This window comes from Cordyceps fumosorosea (assembly GCF_001636725.1).
Source record: "Cordyceps fumosorosea ARSEF 2679 chromosome Unknown scaffold_9, whole genome shotgun sequence".
In the NCBI taxonomy this organism is placed as follows: Eukaryota; Fungi; Ascomycota; class Sordariomycetes; order Hypocreales; family Cordycipitaceae; genus Cordyceps; species Cordyceps fumosorosea.
In genome coordinates this window covers 648,059-663,872 of record NW_017387309.1, presented here as the reverse complement: position 1 = coordinate 663,872, position 15,814 = coordinate 648,059, and the positions used below count along the sequence as shown (strand labels likewise).

Here is a 15,814-nt window from a genome sequence, read left to right as displayed (position 1 = left end):
CGACGACAATGCTTGATGCCTGCACGCTGCTGATAATATGTAACTACTTGGTATGATGTTCAATAAGGTTTTATTGTTTTGTCGTTTCAGGCTTCATGCGGCATCCTGCAAACAAAGTTCTGCCAGCAGTATCAGCCACTGCGACACCCAATCGACTTCTTCTTGACATATGACGGTACCAAGGATACTCGAACCTGCCACGAATGGTGCGGGGCACTAACAATTCGGTACATGGCAGTTGTGAATGAAGCGAACCGACTTCACTTATCCCTCACACCACTTCCACGCCATCAACTTCCTCAACCACGCATCATGACACCCGCGATTCAGCCCCAACCCATCCACCCACCCACCATCCCACCATCCCACCATCCCATCATTCCAGCCACTAGTTACCCCGCGCATTCTGCACTACCAGGGTTAGAAATGACCAAACCAGTTGGGCGTTTCGCCAGTCATACGAGCCAGCTGGCCCCTTCCGCAGCTAACAGCAACTGACTGTACTTAATAGGGAACGAACTGGCTAAAGCCATGCAACAAGAAACTCAATGGTACAGCAGTATCAACGCATGACACAAGGGCCAAGCTTACGCCTAGCGAAACGTACACCACAAAACTCCCCGTCTGGTCGGAGAGTTGCACCAACGACACTCACTTACCCCATCTAGGCTCGACCTTCGGAAGAGGATCCTTCATAACCACGGAAGAACGAATCAAGGTCACTCTATAACTGCCGTCTAATACTTGCCAGTCAATCAAGTTCGTTACGAGATCTAGGACCGTACAGGCCAAAAAGCGTCTATTGTACCAACTACATATGTAAGACACTACACAGTTAGCGAGCGAACCGGAGCAAGGCTCCTGCAACCTCACTACGCATTCAATCATCTCTGAGATGGGCCCATTTGATGCCAAACTCTTCGTCCCCAAGGTCCACGAGGTCCTTACCGATCTCGTCCTCCACACCTTGTGGCAGTGTGTAATTGACGCCGTTCACCGAGGCAAAGTTGAGGGCCGCCTTCCCATTGCACCGCACGCCGCCGCCATCATCGGCCGCCAACAACTTGGCGTTCCACGCTTGGCAGGGGTTGCTGACGGCGATGATGACGCCGTTGGAGAACGGGTAGTTGAGGTAGCACTTGCCGAGGATGGCCGTGGACTGGCAGTTGCCGCAGTGGCCGTCAACGTCGTAGGTGAAGAGGACGACGGCGGAGGCGCTGCCCCCATTGGTCTTGACGGTCTTATAGTTGGATGCCGACGGTGGCGAGCCGCAGCAGACCCAGGGGTCGATCGCGCGGCAGCCAAAGGCTCGGCTGTTGCATCCTAGATCGGTGTAGTATAGGAAGTCGTAATTGCCGGCGACGACGGTCTGCAAAAGGCTGGTGGCGGCGCAGATGGAAAGGGAAAGCTTCATCTTTGGGGCCCCACGTCGAATGTTGCGCAAAGGATAACAAGTTAGGTAAAGAGAAATAAGAAGCGATTTCGCCTGTCTACAGCTTCATGGAATGGTGCCCTCACCGCGAGTACTTATCCCTAGCAGCGGATGTTGGCATTGCTCGTCATGTAACACAGCCAAGGTCTTGAGCGGGGAGTTCTTGCAGGCAAGACATGATAGCTCTCGCTCTAGATGCAATCAATAGACGCAAGATCTCTTCCGAACCCCTTTTGAATGCAATTACCTGCGGCTTGGCATAGACGGATGAGAGTATCGGGCGCTCGAGCAGAGGCTCACCGGTTGCGATTGCAGATAGCACGCCAATAATGTAGAGTAATGAATACGGAAGACTGAAACAATATCTAGATCATGTCATGTTTTGTCGAAAATTGGCGTGTAGCGCGATTATAAAGAGGTTTTCCGATCCCCTTCAAAGTTGCGTCTTTATAAGCAGCATTTATCACCTCGTCGGAGCTTACAGAGAGAGAGAGAGGAACTCAACTACATACTCTTTCACCTCTTTGTCCTCTTCTCCTTCTTCCTCGAACGTGAAGTTTGGCCTCGTCTTCATCCTCCCGGCTCTTCCCCTTGCGACCGCGCTCGCCCGCGGCGACCTCTCCTACGCCGAGGCCGAAGCCTTCTGCGGCGTCCTCGGCGTCATGGACGTGCCCGACGGCGTCGACCCTTACGCCGTGCGCGTCTGCCGCGAACACCCGGTCAGCGCCCTGCCCCCCGACGAGCGGCACGCCCTCGAGAAGCGCGGGTGCTTCCAGGGCGGCGGCAACGGCTGCTCCAAGTCCGGGTGGTGCTTCAAGCGCTGCGACATGAACTGGTCGGGCCCCTGGTGCTGGACGACCAAGGGCGGCCCCCTGAGCGACTGGAAGAGCTGCAAGCGCAACAGGGACTGCGGCAGCAAGGAGTCGTGCGGGGGAGGCCGCTGCAAGGACTGCGGATGCAGCTGCTAGCTGGGCGGTCACTTGTTTTTTTTGTTTGTTTATTGATGAGGGTCAACGATATCTGGTGCGTTTCAGTTGAAGAGAGATGCTACAAGGATTGCCGGGTGTTATGTGAGATGCTTTGCTCAGAGAGCTTGTGTGAGAGTTCATGTAAGGCTAGCCTTGTCAAAGTCTATGACCCCCTCCTAAAGGTCTCCTCGCATCGGCCTGTCGGGGTATTTCAACCTTTGCCACTTGTCCGCAAACTCTTGATCAGACATATTGCCTTCCAGGAGCTTGAAAAAAATCGGCAGTCATTTCCTCGCGGTCCGGCCCGGTAATGTTGTAACTGGTCCCATCCTCCAGCCAGATGGCGTTGCACGGCGTATGGCCGATGGCGAGCGTCTGGAAGAGAGCAGCCTGTTCTGGCGTGGCGGGTATTTTCTTGGCCGCGGGCATGGGATATTTGGTGGGCTGCAGGATCTTTTCTCTGAGGGATGATGGATTAAATTCTGATTCGTATCATGCAAGGTCAGTAGATGTACCTGTATTAGAGTGTGTTTGTGTTTGATGATGTGGTGGCGTGTTGAGTCGAAGAGGAGGGGAACTGTACCGATGAGGGATCTGCATTATGGGTGCTTCTGGAGCTGGGACATTTAACCTCACTCCTACTGGTCCTAGATAAAGAGCCTTTACGCATGCATGCATCTATTGTCAAATAAGGCAGCTGCGTATATGCGGGCTCGTGCAGGTCCAGGGTTTACCATGGCCTGATTCCCTCTGCGTTATGCATGCATTGTACTCATCACCGGCGACATATCCAACCATGATACATTTCGGATATCGCCCCATGGTCGAGCGTGGCCTATAAATGTCCCTTTGCCAACTTATCGGCCCGTCCTCCCCTCCACACCGGAAGCCATCGACGTCGGTGGTGGCTTATTCCCCGTCAACACCAGCCAATCCCGCTCGCTGCCAAGTATGCTGACGGCAAAGTCGCAACAAACATCCCGCATACCCAGCACCTCTGATGTTTTTGCCACGGCCATGATTTCTGGGCTTGTTGGAGGTAGTAGTCGTTGTGCAAAAGATACCGGCCGGCTGGCCACCACGTACGATGCACCATAAAGAAGCCAGGGCTTTTCTCGTCGCCATCTATGTACAAAGCACTGGCTCCGGATAAACCATCCTACTATATGGAGACAGATACCGACCTCGACTTCGCTGCTCCGAGTTCACGTAATCTACGGGTTCGGCACTCAATCTTCCGGCCATGCTGCCATACATTGAACCAGGTGGGCGCATGGAAAAGCTCGTTCCTAGAATATTGCAATAGAGAAGCTCTCTTCATAGTATTCAGACAACAAAGCATATAGGACTAACAAGTACAAGGTCAAAGGAGCAGCACCAACCCACCACATCATGCCTACTTCTTCTGCTCGGCGGGAGGAGCTGCGCCTCCCGTGGTCGGGAAGCCCATGAAGATTTTAAAGTAGTCCTGCGCGTTGTTAGTCACGAATTCCTACACCCCAAGAACAGAACCGCACTTACATATATCATCCACTGCAGACCCGTCAGGGTGCCAATCATGACAATACGCACCGGCAGGCCGTTCCACAGCCCGCCGAAGCCAATGTCTTTGTAGATGCGCGTCACCGCGCCGCCAAACGGCTCGCCCGGCGCGCGGTTCGCGTTGAGCTTGCTGACCATGACGTCCGCCGGGTGCGATACCACCGCGCACAGGATGCCCGCCAGGTAGCCCGCCGAGAAGGACACGGCCGTCTGCGCCGCCTTGCCGTAGTCGGTCTTCTGGCCCGGCAGCCGCGCGTACATCATCTCGACAATGGTCTCGAACGAGGCAAACTTCATCATCGTGTAGGGGATCTGGCGGCCCCACAGCGGGTAGAGGCCCTTGTACAGGCCGGCGACGCCCTCGGCCGCGACCACCTTGCGGATGCCGTCCGCCGCGCCGGCGTACGGGTTCGGCATGGTGCCCTGCGCGCGCACCTTGACTGCCTCGAACGGGCAGAGCGCGATGTCGGCGAGGAACTCGGCCGAGGCCGAGGCGGCCAGGTACAGGCCCGTCTTGTAGCGGGCGGCGGCGTCGGGACCCGCGAGGTCGGCGTAGGTCTTCTTGAAGTACTCGTACCAGCCGTACTTGAAGGCGCCCTGGGCCGAGTAGCCGAGCAGGGTTGGCGACCAGCCGGTGAAGATTCCGCGGACGCCCTCGGCGCGGTAGATGGTGCGCCAGGCCTGGACGTTGCTCTTGTACAGCGAGGAGTCGACCTGGCGGCGCGTCTTGACGAGGTCGAGCGGGGTGACGGCGGCGTGGGTGAGACCCTGGGATATGGTCGCGTGTTAGGCAGAGGCGCTCCTCTTGGGTGAATTGGGATTTTTGCGACCATGTAATCGAGCGCTCTTGACTTACACAGGCCATGAGACCGCCAAAGGTGCAGGCGGCGTAGTACGAGCCAGAGTACAGCTCCATCTTGCCCGTCGACTTACTCGCCCGACCGGCAGCGAGATCGAATTCGCGTTGCGCTTCGGCGCTCAGTTTCTTGGCTTTGTCCTTGGCGTCCTCGACGACGGACATGGCGGCGCCGTAGAGCTCCGGCCGGGCCTGGTACGGCGTCGGTCGGCCGTGCGCGAGGCGGGCTCCGGCGGATGGCGTGTATATGGCGGCGCCGTGGATGGCGTCGAGAGACGGGTAGTAAGGGGCCATTGCTGCTGATGAAACGAGGAGAGAGAGGTACAAAGGAGTGAGTGGTGAGGTTGGCCAATGACTGGCGGTTAGTTGATGAATTGGAGCAGGTGGGATGCGGGAGGAGGAAGAGGAAATAAATACCGCCGGCGAAAACGAGAGACAGCTTAAACCGGCATGAGCTGGGCAGGACGAGTTTTGTGGAGAAGGACAGCAGTTGGAGGAGCTATTTTGGGAGGTGCCGAGTTGAGGCCAAAGTGACGTCGCGATGCTTGACGAGGGGCCCTGGCAATATGGGTATCAAATTGGACCTTGGGTATACAAGCTGAAGATTACGAGCTCCCAATTGAATTGAAAACGTGCAAGCCCAATCTACGAGACGAGATGCAAAGGAGGCTGCGCTGCTGGGTAGGTTTCGCCAGAGCAACTTGCCGAAAGTCAGGCGTTGCCCCGGAGTTAAGGGAGCCAGCCAGCCAGCCTGGTAGCGTGGCCCAGGCAACACACACCTTCTGCGGTATCTATCTCCTCTTTAATTGAATGCCTGACATTTGTGACATCAACGACTGGCCAGCCGCGGCCAGTGGCACAACGTGTGGATGTTCTAGGTTCGTTCTTGGTTTACGGCCATTTCATGACCGGGTTCTGATGCTTACAGTGTCGTTTTGGTTTCTATGGTTTCATACAGCTCCGGCGCTCATATTGACACCCGTTAAGCCGCGGGGCTTTTGGGGTGCCTGCATCGTTCAGTCGAGGGCTTCCTACAGCATTCCAATCAATGAATCCAGCTACTATCAAAATGTCTCCGAAATATCCCACATGGCCCCAGAGTATAGAGATCTGACTTGCTCACGAGGCCATTCGCAATATACGGAGCTCCTGTGGGGCGCGCGCCGGACTGGCCCGCACTGAGCTCCGACCGCCTCCGACAGCTTGGCCGGGCGGTTCTCTAGAACTGATTTTTCGGGGCGAGTAAGATTGCAGAAACGAAGTTCAATGAAGAGTGTGACTCATTAGATCATCGTCTTTTCTGTTATATCGTATTTCGTCTGGGATTCCATCAGCATGTGCGTCTGAGGCTTTTTCGAGGCGACATAACCCTGCGCTCCTCTCTCAGAACCCAAGAATTCAAATATTTGATAAAATGAGCGAACTCAACCGCCATATATCCTACCATTTTTTGACTCCCTATGCATATAAAATAAATTTCACCTTTTTCGCCAAAAATGCAGATGCGATTGACATAATAGCAGAAGCGCATTGGCGTGCCCCACCCATGTCAAATTATTGCGACAGTGGCGGGGACACCATGATGGATGCATTTCCAACGTTTGCATATCCCCTCAACTCGCCTTGAAGAGCAGCCTTAGGCCTCTCTCCCCACCGAATCCCACCTCTATCTACTGATCTTCCTATATAATTGCCGCCATGGCTTCACAAGCTGCCGCCGCCACTCCCGGCAGCAGCAAATCCACTTCGCAGTGGGCTGCGCGTTACCGCGGGGTACGTCCAAGAAAAAAGAAAATGCCGAATCTCCCTCCATCACCAACCTGCCCTCTTCTCCGGAACGCGTTACTGACAGCACCAAACCCAGGCCACCGTCGAGGACCTCGACCCCCCCGCCGCGCTCTCCCTCACCCCTGCCGACACCGTCTCCGACGCGCTGCAGTCCGCCTTTGAGCGCGACTACACCCACCTCACCGTCGTCGACGCCGCCACCCGCGCGCTCCTCGGCTACGTCGCCGTGCCCCGGCTGCGCGCCCAGCTCGACGCCGGCCGCGTCGGTCCCGCCGACCCGCTGTCCGCCGCCATGACCCGGTTTCAGCGCCGCGGACGCACCTACCGCGTCATCACCATGCAGACGCCTCTCGAGGAGCTCGAGGCCTTTTTCCGGGGCGACGGCGACGGCGGCGACGGGGAAGGGAAAGGTGCCTGGGAGCAGGAGTTTGCGGTCGTGACGGACGAGAACAGGCGTTTCGTGCTGGGCGTTGCTACGGTGCAGGACCTGGAGGAGTTTGTCAAGAGGAGGCCGGCGTGAAAGCTTGGCGGGACGCTCGGTGATGGAACTTTGTTATACAAGGAGAAGATTTCACTTTAACTAGAAGAGGGTGGCATATGGGAGAAGAAAAAGTATAGGGAGGGAGGAAAATTATACCGCGAGACTGTATATAGCGAAAAGCAGGAGCGAGGGCATCATGATATCCGCATCTACCCATTTATAGGTATCAAACTTGTGCAAGTTTCTTCCAGCCCATCAAACGGCACCATGTTCAAGACCCTTATCCGCCAAATATCACCCCTCACTCCTCATAGTCATACACGAAGCGAAACTCCGCGCGCTCCGCATCCTTGGCCACCACGATGTTCCTGCAATGACGTCTCTGGCCGTCCACCTCCTGGAAGCCCCAGATCTGGTCCGCCACCCATCCGTAGTCCTCCGATTCCGCATGCGACAGGATCAGCGCCTTCTCGCCCTCCACCAGCCACCCGCGCTTCAGGTACTCGTCCTCGATGTCCTCGACGCCGACCCACGTGGACCGCCCGCGGACGTTGCCGAAGAGCCAGTCCGAGTGCTGGCGGAACGTGTTGTCGAGGCAGCGGCGCTCCTCGGTGCTCATGCCCGAGGCCGACTGCACGATGTCGACGTGCCAGCAGGCGGGCGCGTCCTCGTTGGGCGGGTTGGGGGCCGCCTCGTACTGGTTCGTCTCGAGCGTCAGGGTCGCCGCCAGGATGCCCTTGCGCACCAGGTAGCTGATGCCCTGGATGATGAGTCCGGGCTCGCTCGAGTCCGAGTACGTGTAGTTCTGGTTTGTAAGTGTTGACGTTAGTAGCGGCAAAAACAAGAGAGAAGTCGGGGGGGGGGGGGGGGGGGGGGGGAGGCACGTACCACGTTCCACTTGCCGGTGAGGTTCTTGGTCGTCTTCTCAGGGGGTGCGGCCATGATTGCGAACGGGTATAAGGTAGCTTCTCAAAAGTGAAATGGAGGAAGAGGAGGGAAGCTTGGATTTTTGTTGAATTAAAGAAGAGGTATTGCGGGGTAATGAGGCTGATTGCGGGCAGTGCAGCTAGAAGGTAAGGTATGTATGTTATACTCGAGTCGTCATCAATAGGGGAACGGACAGGAAGCACTCAATCGCGCGAAGCAAACGGCGTCATCGAGGATTAAAAGAAAAGAAAAAAACAGGAAACTCCGCGACTTTTTAACAAGAGAAGGAATCCCCAGTCCATCTCCATCTACCTACCTTTTAGGTAACAGCCATAGACGTAAACCAGCAACCAAACCCCGCGCGAGCATCCCCCTCCCCTCACCACGCTAAAAAGGCCCCTAGCTCCAGGCATTTGCCTTGCAACCCCTCTTCTAAACGGACCGCTGAGGGGCAACCGAACAACGTGTGCTCTCTTCGCAGCTGTCTGGGCCTCGGCTCATTTCATTCGTCCAAGGGCTGAGCCAAGCATCGCTCCAGCCCCCGAGTCCCTCGTGCATAACTATCCAGGCACCGTGCCGTGGAATGCCTTCGCAAACTGACCCCCGTTTCCTCTTCAAGTGACCCCCGCACCCGTTGTTTATGTGCGGCTAGGAACTCGACCCCCTTTCCCGTTCCCAACTGCAACCCTTTTCCCGACTCCCGCCCGCTTAGTCGGACATGTTGGCAAACCCCGAATAAAACGGACAAGCTTGCTCGTATGGTCGACGTCGATGTAATTTCGCATTCTGCCCTGCCATGATACCACCACATATCCTAGTGTTTTCCCGTTTTCTGTCCTTGCCTGTCTCCGCTCCAGTTGCTCTCCTCCGCTCTCCATCTCAAAGATCTTACCGTCTTGACTTCTTCTCGTGCCCTTCTCTTGCTCTTCTCTTGCATCCCTCCTTTCCTACTTTAATTCCATACAACAACCCTGAAATGCTCCTCACTGCATCCCCTGCATTCGGCTCATCTGCCGCCCAAATGTCGATACTCCACTATTGCAGCCGCATGCTCCTTGTCCTGGTCGTCGTCTGCACGGCATCAAACATCCTTGCACCGCTGCACCCGCCCCTGTCTTCGCCTCATAACCAGCACAAGACAATGAAATAATATCCGTCTTGAAACCATTCGTTTTAACAACCCCACAAGCGCATTAGATGCCATCTTGAATTACTAGCTTCATATACAAGGCCCTCTTACTTGCCTTGCTCGACCTTGCTCGACTCAGATATATTCTAATTATACATTGTCGCCCTCGTGGCCCACCGTCACCGCCATAACCGTTACTGCAAGTCTTAAACACTCATCTGTATCATCATCTTAAACGTTCCCTCCTGCATTCGCCCTATTGTTTGTAGCTCAGGTACGCAAATGCAATGCCGCTAAATCGACGCGCCGTCATCCTTCATAGTCGCTAAGGCCACCACTTCATCCGCTTGTAGCTCTCAATGACTTCCTCCACCAGCTCTTTGGTGACCTTAGGCTTTTCGTACGTAAATCCCAGCAGCTTGTCTAGTCTGCTTCCATCCATGCTCAGGTCCGTGTCCTTAAGAAGTTCCTTTTCCATGAATGGTGTCAGAGGTCCTGGACGAGTAATGCCAGCATCGCTGAGCAGGTCTGCCCAGGGTCCCAGCACCTCGTCATTGACGTCGTCGACAACACTGTCCAGGTTCAGGCGAGCGAATGTGCTCACCAGCTGGCCCTGGAATCCAGTCTCAATCCCGAAAATGTCGCCGATAATCTCGGCCATGGTGCCCTGTGTCGTGGCCGACTTGTCCACCACGTTGAATGTCGGCACTTTGCCCATCTCGGCCTCGTCCCAGTTCTTCTTGCCGGCGTCGTACCAGGCCGCGATATCCCACAGCGCTCGCGTAGCGTCTATAACATGGACCGTGTTTGTGCGCAGGTCCTTTGTCCAGAGCCACTTCATTTCGTCTTCAAGGTGCTGATAGACTCGAGCCATGCATAGGGCAGTGGCGACCCATTGCGAAGCGTAAGGGCCATATACGTGTGGAAGTCGCACAATGGCGAGATTTAGGCCGCTAATCTTGGCTAGCTCCTCTTCAGCCTGCAATTTGTAGACGGCAATCTTGCTCCAAGGCTTGAGCTTATCGCCCTCTTTGCTCGGTGCCGAGTCCGACTTGTAGACCATACCAGTGCTGAGCTCAACAAATGCCTTGACTTTGCGCTTGGCGGCCTCCTTGCCGAGCTCGACAGAGAGGCTTAGCGATCGTAGCTTGTAGACCTCGTCCTCCTGGGAGTATCTTGTTTCGCCGCCGCAGTTGAAAACATAGTCCCATTCTTTGCCATCGGGGCGATTAAATATTCTAGCAAGACCATCTAGAGCGCAATAGGCTGTTAGCATTCAACAGTCTTGGTGCCAACGCAAACGCTAGTTCGCTGGTGCAAAACATACCGGGTTTGCTAGCATCTGCCTGCATAAACTTATCCTGGGAGCACGCCTCGGAGAATTCAGGAGCTAGCCAGGCGAGCTGAGGCAGAACCTTATCGACCAGACGAACTTGGGACGCGAGATTGTTCTTGTGGATGTGGAGGGCGAGGAACCGGCCAAGATAGCCCATACCGCCCACAATGAGGACGGAAGGCTTGACGTCTGCCATGTCGTTGTGGGCGCTTCGAGGTTTCGGGTTGTCGAGGAGAGCGTTTGCGGCAGTAGTGGTATGCAGGAGGCCTTTTCAAAGCAGGCGAAGGTCGCGGACTCAGCAGCCGAAGTGCCCACAACTGAAACGAAATGCTTTGGCGCCGACGTGCTCCTTTTGGAAAGTCAAGCGCGATTGGAAACGGGGCTGAGCGGGCTGCCAATGGAGAATCGGGTCGAGGCAGAGTATCGAGGCTATTTTGGGACCATGCGGTTAGAGATGTGGCACAAGAGGTAGAGAGGGCAGGGATAGGTTTTGTAAAGTAGGTAGAGAATAAGGCAACAGGGCAAAAAAGCTTGACTTATGCGACAAACGAGCGTCGGAACATGGCGGGACTGACTAACAGGTTTAGGAGACCAGAAAGATCTGGTGTTTGTGACGGCTGGTGTTGGACGATGTGATGTAGACGAAACGGGGTTGTCTGAATTGGTGGCTAGGTGGGTATTGGGAGGACAGGATGGTGATGCGGCGGCATGCGTCTTCTAATAAACGAACACAGAGGTGTTGTTTGCAAGTGGGAGAACTAAAGGTGAGACGGGATGTTGTCGAGTGTTTGGCCAAGGAGGGACGGACGACGCGTGGGACGGACAGGGCAGGAAGGAGGGGCAGCAGAGCGTCTTTATTATTTAGTGTTTAGTACGGTGCAAGAGCAGGTGCGGTTCGGCGACGGGCGGACGGCGCGGACGGGTGGGCGATAGCGGCGCAGCAGGCGAGATGAACAAGAAGCTTAGGTATGGCCAGGTAAAGTTGTTTCCCGTGTACCTTATCCGTACCGTAGACCTACGTTTTTCACCTTATTATTTGGGTATGACCTAGCACGACTCATTCAAAACCAGCAGTTCGATTTCCTCGACAGCGGACGGGACTGGCTGCAGGCAGTGGGCTGGACAGGGCAGGACAGGAGTGAGGTGCAGCGCTAGCTGTGCGACATGGAGCGGGAGGGGGATCCCTGTCGCTCGCCGTCGTCACTGTCGTCAGGTTCAGTTGTGGGCTTGAGATGGCTGTTAGATTAATTCAAAAAGTGATATGCAAGTGCGGGATCTGGTGACTGTAGTTTAATAAAGGTTACATGAGGCAGCACAGACTCCATCAGGAGGCAATACATAGTACTATTCAGTACGAGTCTTGCTCATCTGTCGCGGCACCGTCCAGCCGCCCTCCAGCAACCACAGTGGCCTTTACCCCTAGCCCAACTGCTAAAGGCCACTAATAGCCTCTAAAACCCCTCCGATTCCAGCTTGCAGACTCCAGCAGCGAGCCACCTGTGGCCACCAGATCCACCGTCTACAACAACCCCACGCCCCTCAAGAGTGCCTCGTAAAGTGTCGGTGTCGCGGGCACTTCCTTTCGTCCCTTTTTTACGTACAAGTTAAATGAAAAACAAACAAGATCGAAATAAGCCTCTGTCATGGTAGTCTACAGACGTCAGCCGCAGGGGTTGTTACTCTCTTTTGTGCTACACAGGCGCCGTCCAATACTCACTGTCATTTTATGCTGTACATGAAATGACGACAGCGCTCGACAGCCCCGGGAGATTAAACCTCTTTGTCTCCGCTCACCAAAGGCGGGCCGCTGCCTACCCGCCCGTTGCCTTGTGACCGGCCAAGTCGCCAAGTGACTGGTGTTATCCTGTTCCTATTTCATTATTTCATTTTTATTTTTGCTGTATTCCCTGCCTTTTTTGTGTCGTCTAGTATCATCATTATTTCTCCCCGCCAAGAAAGCAGACTCGGCTATTGCTTTGTACATCCAAGCTCTTGTCGGTGAAAGTCTCTGCCCTGAGTGGCGGAAATCGCCTCTCGGGATACCTGCCTGGGTTGGCCTCTTGTTTTTTTTTTTGACCTGCATTTCGTGCATCCCCATCTGTAGCCCTGTCTGGAATCGTCGACTCTGCTGCAATCTAGACTCGCATTGCAGCGTGCAGGTTGCAGCTGTGTGGCGCACTCTACTAGTTTCCAAGTCAGACACACATGATCATTTTGCTTATAAGCCAAGCCAGGCAACACGGTGGCTTTATCCCCTTACCAGCAAGGTACGAATAGTTGGACGAGTGCTGCTTGATGCCCTCGTCTCGTCAACCTGCTCAAGCCTCAAGCCTTCAAGCCCTGTGGAGAGCGGTGTGTCGCTACATTAGCACGGACTCCACTGGTCGCTCCCTGGATGATCCGCTCTGCTCCCACCGCCCCGCCCTGGCTGACCTGGAATCTCCCACCTGCCTCAAACAACTCGATGCCGGGTTTGTTCTTGACGCGGCTCAATAGGTCCGGCGATGGCATTGCTCGCTTATACGATGTATATATTTATACATCTCATTGCAACCGTCCTCAGATCATCCCCAGCCCAACGGAGTCGTTCCGCCCGCCTCTGTCCTGTCCTAGCACGCGCCCGCGCCTCCGTCCAACCAGCCATGGCATGCAGGTCTAAGATATGGCACCATGAAGAACGCGGCTGCCCACCAATACCTGCTTCTCGACTGACAAATAGACTTTGCCTCCTGGAGCACCACACCCTCCTCGTCTCTTGTCGACCAGAAAGCTAGACCATTGGGTACGAGGGACCTGCAGGTACCACATCACCACACCCACCCAGTTTTCGATGAGGCGTTCTAGAAGAATGCCGTCGCCAACGAAGGCTCGCATAGTCTCTTTCGCTTTTTGCTAGCTCCAGGCACAACTTCGCGCCGTCGTCACCAGCCCGCGGAACGAAGCCAATTTAACAGTTGTCAGCCGCGGACGGCTCTTACACATGGTGGATCGTCGCTCCGTTTCACCTCCCACAACCCGCGCCGCCGAGTGCCCAACTATCACAGGTCCGTGTCTGTTATATGCCTCTGCTGCACGAGAGTCTTGTTGGTGGTGTCGGCACGCTGGCGGCAACACCGACTACGAAAAGCTAAAACACTTGCTGCAAGGAGGCGGAGTCTTCCACAAACAAGAAAAAAAAAATAGCAAGAGTGGCAAAAAAGGCTCGTTGAGGTAATTTGCGTGGCCTGACAACCTTTCTTCCAGAACGCCACCATACTTGGAGCCGTCACGATCATGGACAAATTCCGCCGATGCTTGTCTGCGACAATGTTGTCTCCGCCCAGGACGGCGAGGAGTCCTTTGTCTGAGACATATAGAGCGCGGCAAATGCTGACGGTTGGGGACACCTCTCGGCCAATTGACTTTTCGACCACTGCGGTTGATATCTTTGCTTTTTCCCATTGACTCGGTGGCGAACTATTTTCCTGCCGTCGTTCCCTTGGCGGCGCGTGGCTTCTTTCAAACATGGAGGTTGACTCAGGATAACATTTTGCCGGCCGAGCGGCATGTTTTTGAGAGGGAAGAGGAGGGACGAAATCGAGCCAAAAATCTTCCTTTTCCGGCACAGCGCGCGCGTCGCGCACCTACATCCGCATTTGCCAGTCCCATCACCCGAAAGCCAAGCCCACAATCGGCGGTGGCGCCAGCCTCCCTCCCACCATTTTGGCCACTCCTGCCGTGATATGGCTGCTATTCTTGGGCATCTCCTTCTCACAAATACCCCCTTATCAGGAATAGATGTGCCGTCTCAGCGCGACTTACACTACTGGTCCGTTGTCGGTCCGGGGAATTGGCTGGCAGAGGGTATCACCCCCCTCGGGCTTTTGTCTCGACCACCCACTACCCAGCGCCGACACGCGGTGTATAGCCCGCATTACCAGTAGATCGATAGTTTTGTTTGCTTTTGATGAGTTCGGGGCAAAGCCCACCGAACTATCCCGTTGCTGGCCTGACGCAATCGACGACATCGGCGACTAACACCCATCATTGAATATGCAAGCCGGGCATTTATATCCCCGGGTCGCCAGGTCGACCGACAGGCCCTCGCAGATTCCCCTCTCCTTGTCGAGCGCTTTCGTCTTGCCCGCCGTTTGCCAGATGCCCAATTGTATCTCGCTAAAACTCTCGACGAAACATGTTTAGTGGGTTTGGGCACACGCGATCCCTCGAACGACACAGCCAGGCTTGCCTTAAGACATTGTAAGCGCCGATTGTCTCGCCATGCTTCGAGACCTAATAACGGTGTCGATGAGACTGTCTCTCCATGCTTCGGCTCGCCTAGGCAGACCGCTGTGTGAAGCGGGCCGTTACTGAGACCTCGCAAAAGACTCTTTCGACTGTCGCCGGCAAAAATGATATGTTATATTGTAACTGAATGTAGACAAGACCAACCGCCCTTCCAGCCACGCTGCAAGACGAGCAAGTAGGTATGCAATCACCGGACAAGTCGCGCTACCCTCTAATCCGCACGAACTATCGTCTATGTCCCTCTCAACCCCCCTTCTTTCACCACGTCCCTGCTTTTTCAGCCGCTCTGTCCGTCCCCGGCCCGCCATCCCCCTCCCCGGGCCCTCACGACCGGCGCATGCTGCCGATGATGCCGCGCTGCGTCTCGCGGTCGCGCGCGCCGTCGCTGAGGCTGCCGACGCTGCGCAGGTCACCGACCACGTCCTTGGCCTTGCCGAAGTAGACCTCCTGTAGCAGGTTGCGCATCTTGAGCTCCATGTCCTCGACGAGGCGGCCGACGTTTGCGATGTGGCTCTCGTCCGCGTCGACGGGCAGGTCCTGCTCGACCTGGCGCGTCATGTTGCCCGAGAGGTCGAGGTCGCCGCCGGCGGTAGCGAGGGACAGGATGACGGTCGAGGTCAGCTTGTAGTGCGTGGTGCGGCCGCGCTCGATGGCCTCGAAGACGTGGATCGAGTCCCAGACGCCGTCGGATGCGCCGCCGGGCGGTGAAGCTAAGCATGTGTGTGTTAATTGGACAGAAGAAGAATCTAGATGGAACCAGTTCGGGGGTTTGCATCCCCGGGAAGGGGGGGGTTGCCAAAGAAGGGAGTTGGGACGTACACTTCTTGAGCAGGACCACGCCGGCGAAGCCGTCGTCCAGGTTCCAAAAGTACACGCTGCTCACGCCGCCCTCGTAGTACAGCTCGCGGTACACGTCAAACGCCTCGTTGGCCTTGACCTCCATCTTGCGCACGCGCTCGCTCGGTATCGCGCCCTCGCCCGCGCCCTCGTTCGCGCCGCCGGCTCCCACGCCGCCCGCGCCGCCGGCCTCGTCCAGCGGCGGGTCGAACTGGTTGGACCACGGCGAGC

General features: G+C 55.8%; 6 protein-coding genes across 6 annotated transcripts; 2 read left to right on the top strand and 4 right to left on the bottom strand.

The window, feature by feature from the left end:
* Positions 1-880: 880 nt before the first annotated feature.
* On the bottom strand, positions 881-1,414 carry ISF_04390 (hypothetical protein; the record flags this gene model as incomplete). The annotated part of the gene is made up of 1 exon (XM_018847996.1): positions 881-1,414. The coding sequence occupies one exon, from the start codon at positions 1,412-1,414 to the stop codon at positions 881-883; it is 534 nt and encodes a 177-aa protein (XP_018704952.1).
* A 680-nt stretch (positions 1,415-2,094) lies between these two features.
* Positions 2,095-2,400, top strand: ISF_04389 (hypothetical protein; the record flags this gene model as incomplete). Its single annotated transcript, XM_018847995.1, has 1 exon — positions 2,095-2,400. The coding sequence occupies one exon, from the start codon at positions 2,095-2,097 to the stop codon at positions 2,398-2,400; it is 306 nt and encodes a 101-aa protein (XP_018704951.1).
* Positions 2,401-3,796: 1,396 nt separating this feature from the next.
* ISF_04388 (mitochondrial phosphate carrier protein 2) lies at positions 3,797-5,092 on the bottom strand (the record flags this gene model as incomplete). Its single annotated transcript, XM_018847994.1, has 3 exons — positions 3,797-3,868; positions 3,922-4,710; positions 4,799-5,092. The coding sequence occupies 3 exons, from the start codon at positions 5,090-5,092 to the stop codon at positions 3,797-3,799; spliced, it is 1,155 nt and encodes a 384-aa protein (XP_018704950.1).
* A 1,404-nt stretch (positions 5,093-6,496) lies between these two features.
* On the top strand, positions 6,497-7,106 carry ISF_04387 (Aldolase-type TIM barrel; the record flags this gene model as incomplete). Its single annotated transcript, XM_018847993.1, has 2 exons — positions 6,497-6,571; positions 6,663-7,106. The coding sequence occupies 2 exons, from the start codon at positions 6,497-6,499 to the stop codon at positions 7,104-7,106; spliced, it is 519 nt and encodes a 172-aa protein (XP_018704949.1).
* A 262-nt stretch (positions 7,107-7,368) lies between these two features.
* Positions 7,369-8,009, bottom strand: ISF_04386 (hypothetical protein; the record flags this gene model as incomplete). The annotated part of the gene is made up of 2 exons (XM_018847992.1): positions 7,369-7,872; positions 7,956-8,009. 2 exons carry the CDS (start codon positions 8,007-8,009, stop codon positions 7,369-7,371), a joined length of 558 nt encoding a protein of 185 aa, XP_018704948.1.
* Positions 8,010-9,448: 1,439 nt separating this feature from the next.
* ISF_04385 (NAD dependent epimerase/dehydratase family protein) lies at positions 9,449-10,655 on the bottom strand (the record flags this gene model as incomplete). Its single annotated transcript, XM_018847991.1, has 2 exons — positions 9,449-10,389; positions 10,451-10,655. 2 exons carry the CDS (start codon positions 10,653-10,655, stop codon positions 9,449-9,451), a joined length of 1,146 nt encoding a protein of 381 aa, XP_018704947.1.
* Between the last annotated feature and the right edge of the window lie 5,159 nt (positions 10,656-15,814).